The following is a 2,868-nucleotide window of genomic DNA, read 5'->3' as shown; positions in this document are numbered from 1 at the left end:
TACCTGCTTATATTTTTTTAAAGTATCTTTTTTTCTGGTATGCAGTAAATATAAGTTTAATAGTATAGATCAACAGGGGAAAAGAAATAAGCAATATTTGATTTTCATCCTTATCACTTTTTCTACGGTCCCTCTAACTTGATGCACACTTACAATTTTCAAGGAAATTCCTATTCCACTGCCATTTTGTCATAAAAAAATTGAATAGTTTTTCTGTTTATATGATAAAACAGGGAATACTGGCACATTTGAATGGAAAAGGCACTCCATTTGTGATCAATGTCACACAAAATCACATTCCCATCAAAAAACACAAACATCAACATCACAAAACTAAAAGCACACAGGAGATCAATACCATTCAATAAACATGGAAGCGACTTCAGTCTCCCTCAAAAAGGACCAATACTTCAAAAAACCATAAAGAAAACCCCCGTCCATTTCTAAGTAACCCAAGTACAAGAGACAGCAAGATGCTATGTGTGCTATTTTACCCCTCCCCTGGCCCTTCCGTCACTACTTAGAAAACTGCCTTCTCTCCACAGAGACTGAAAATGGGCCTCGTTTCTTCTTGGGGAAGAATAAATTCACTGATACCTTTGGGCAATATCTCCTGTTTCTCAGGAACCCTGGCTCTATACCTAGTTCGGCTTCCAAAGCCTCTTCATATAGTTTTGGGTAAGACTTGGGATCTGTTCCAGTAAGATGGGCCATATGAACTAGGAGTTTCATCTTGCTGATTTCAGCATGGGCCCTTGGGCCCCACAGGAACTCATAGTGAGCAGGATCACTGTTAGGAATCTGCCAGTACATCAGGTACTCTTCCCGTACTAACTCCTCAGTGATGAATTTCCAGGCTTCCTCAAAATGAATATGCTCAGACTGAGCTAACATGTCCCATCTTTTCACTTGTTGGGTTAGGTCCTCCTCACTGATACGGTTGCTCTCTATGAAGATTTGAGACAGGACAAATATAATGGTGTCGATTTTGAGAATGATTCTTTCATCATTGCCATCTAGTATCCCACTGTGTGTAAGACCCAAAATGGGGACTAGCTCATATGTATTGCCAGAGTGAATCACTTTCCTGATTTCAATGCCAAAGCTCAAATACATGGACTCACAGAGTTCCCCAAAGTTCAAAGGGAAGTTTTTATGGTAATCATGGGGCAGAACATGCAGCATTTCTTTCATGGTGACCTGTTCCTTCTTTTGATGCTTGGACAGAAATGACACCAACTTACATAACTTGGCGTTTAGGAGCACATTTTGCAGGATGTGAGAAAAGCGTGCATCCTGCAAGGAGCTTGAACCCTCACAGGACTGACTCCTTTGACTGGAAGCCATGAGGACAGCAAGAACTTGTTGAGGATCAGAAGCCTTCAAATCTCCAGTGCTGGAAAATAGAGTGCTAAGCAATAGCAATTCAGCTGCTCCAAGAATCCAAACCCAGATTTTGAAAAATCACAACTGAGTATTTTCCACTGCACAGTCCAAGGCTAGCAACAGAGGCAGGAATGGGTTATTTTCACTCTCAACCTGAAATGTGGCCTTCTCTTTCATCCTCAGCCCTTTTAAAAGTATCTTAAAAGAATATCTTATAATTAGTTACTGTGATTCAAACTAATGCTCATCTCAGAGGGAAAACATAGATCTCAGAAAAACATTGATCCACAGATTCTGACATTCATATATCCATCCCTTTTTTTTCCTCTATAGTATTTTTGGAAATTCTCCAAGGGACATAACTAAGGAAATAACATGAAAGTTTGTTAATATGCATTTATCTTTTGCATTTATGCTACATGATTATCTTTCTGTACAACCACATGCTGATCCTCTTGAGAACCTGTGTTGTGCTTACATCAATTGTTGCATCAGAAATGTATAAAGTCAAGCTTTGAATTTAATTCCCAAAACTAAAAGAGAATTTTGAAGTGTATGAAAAATAAGACTTAACTTCAAGCTACTTAGTATAATAATAACCAACATTCAAAGTCTAGGAGAAAATTCTATTATGGGCAAAAGTAGGATCAGAGTTCACAGTCTGCCTGCAAATTCCCTGCAACTAGCCTATAAAAGAAGAGTTTAATTATCCTTCACTCAAATATATACTGACTTTAGTATCCTCAGATTGTTAAATAAAACTAACAGAAGGAAATAACCCTGACTTTTGATACTAATGTAAAAAAAAAAAACCCTGATTCTTCCTCTTGAGGTGTTCATCTTGGCATCCTGGGCAGCCCTAAAATATTACCAGAAACCTTTGCAGTGGGCTCCAGTCTCCTGCACAGTGTACAACACAAGCCTGAGAAAAAAACTAAAAGACAGAACTAAGAGAGACAGAAATCAGGGAGCCAGGATGACAAATGCCAGTGCAACCAACTAAGATGCTGGCCAGTCCAAGCCACTGATTTTTATTGTAATCAATTGGAGCAAAGGCAAACTATGTATGAGGATGAACAGTTGCAGTTTCTATGGAAACTAATGGAGACAAGCCCATAAAGGAAAAGACATTCTCAAATTAGGAACAGAATAGACAAAATGTATGGTTGTAATTAGAACATTGTCCGTCTAGTTAAGTAAGTTTTAATTGTGGGAACAGAATTTGGGTTGTCAGTTACTCTGACCTTGGCTTGCAGACGTCAGCCAGACCCCTTTCTCAAAACAAGCCAACTGTGGGTTAACTCTTCACAGCCTCCACTGCTTCTGTCCTGCTTTGGGCATAATCAATACTGCAGTTTCCTGCATGGGCAAAGCAATCATCTTGTTATAAGGAGCCCAAACTACATAGAACGACTAAATGGGGGCCAGAGGTTTAGCTCAGTGGTGCTGCCGCCTGCCTGTCAAGTGCAAGGTCTTGGGTTC

The 2,868-nt window shown here is 39.5% G+C and overlaps 1 protein-coding gene across 1 annotated transcript; it reads right to left on the bottom strand.

The window, feature by feature from the left end:
* Window positions 1-516: 516 nt before the first annotated feature.
* On the bottom strand, window positions 517-1,347 carry LOC147826577 (melanoma-associated antigen 10-like). The gene has a single exon (XM_087180770.1). It carries the CDS (start codon window positions 1,345-1,347, stop codon window positions 517-519), a length of 831 nt encoding a protein of 276 aa, XP_087036896.1.
* Between the last annotated feature and the right edge of the window lie 1,521 nt (window positions 1,348-2,868).

This window comes from Heterocephalus glaber, unplaced genomic scaffold, assembly GCF_053883595.1.
Source record: "Heterocephalus glaber isolate CG9 unplaced genomic scaffold, H.glaber_assembly_v1.0 deba00001465, whole genome shotgun sequence".
NCBI lineage: Eukaryota > Metazoa > Chordata > Mammalia > Rodentia > Bathyergidae > Heterocephalus > Heterocephalus glaber.
The sequence above is the reverse complement of the archived record's forward strand: the minus strand, read 5'-3'. Positions and strand labels throughout refer to the sequence as shown.

What these genes read in the sequence shown, in the direction of transcription:
- LOC147826577 (XM_087180770.1), bottom strand. Translation starts at nt 1,347, where the DNA reads ATGGCTTCCAGTCAAAGGAGTCAGTCCTGTGAGGGTTCAAGCTCCTTG.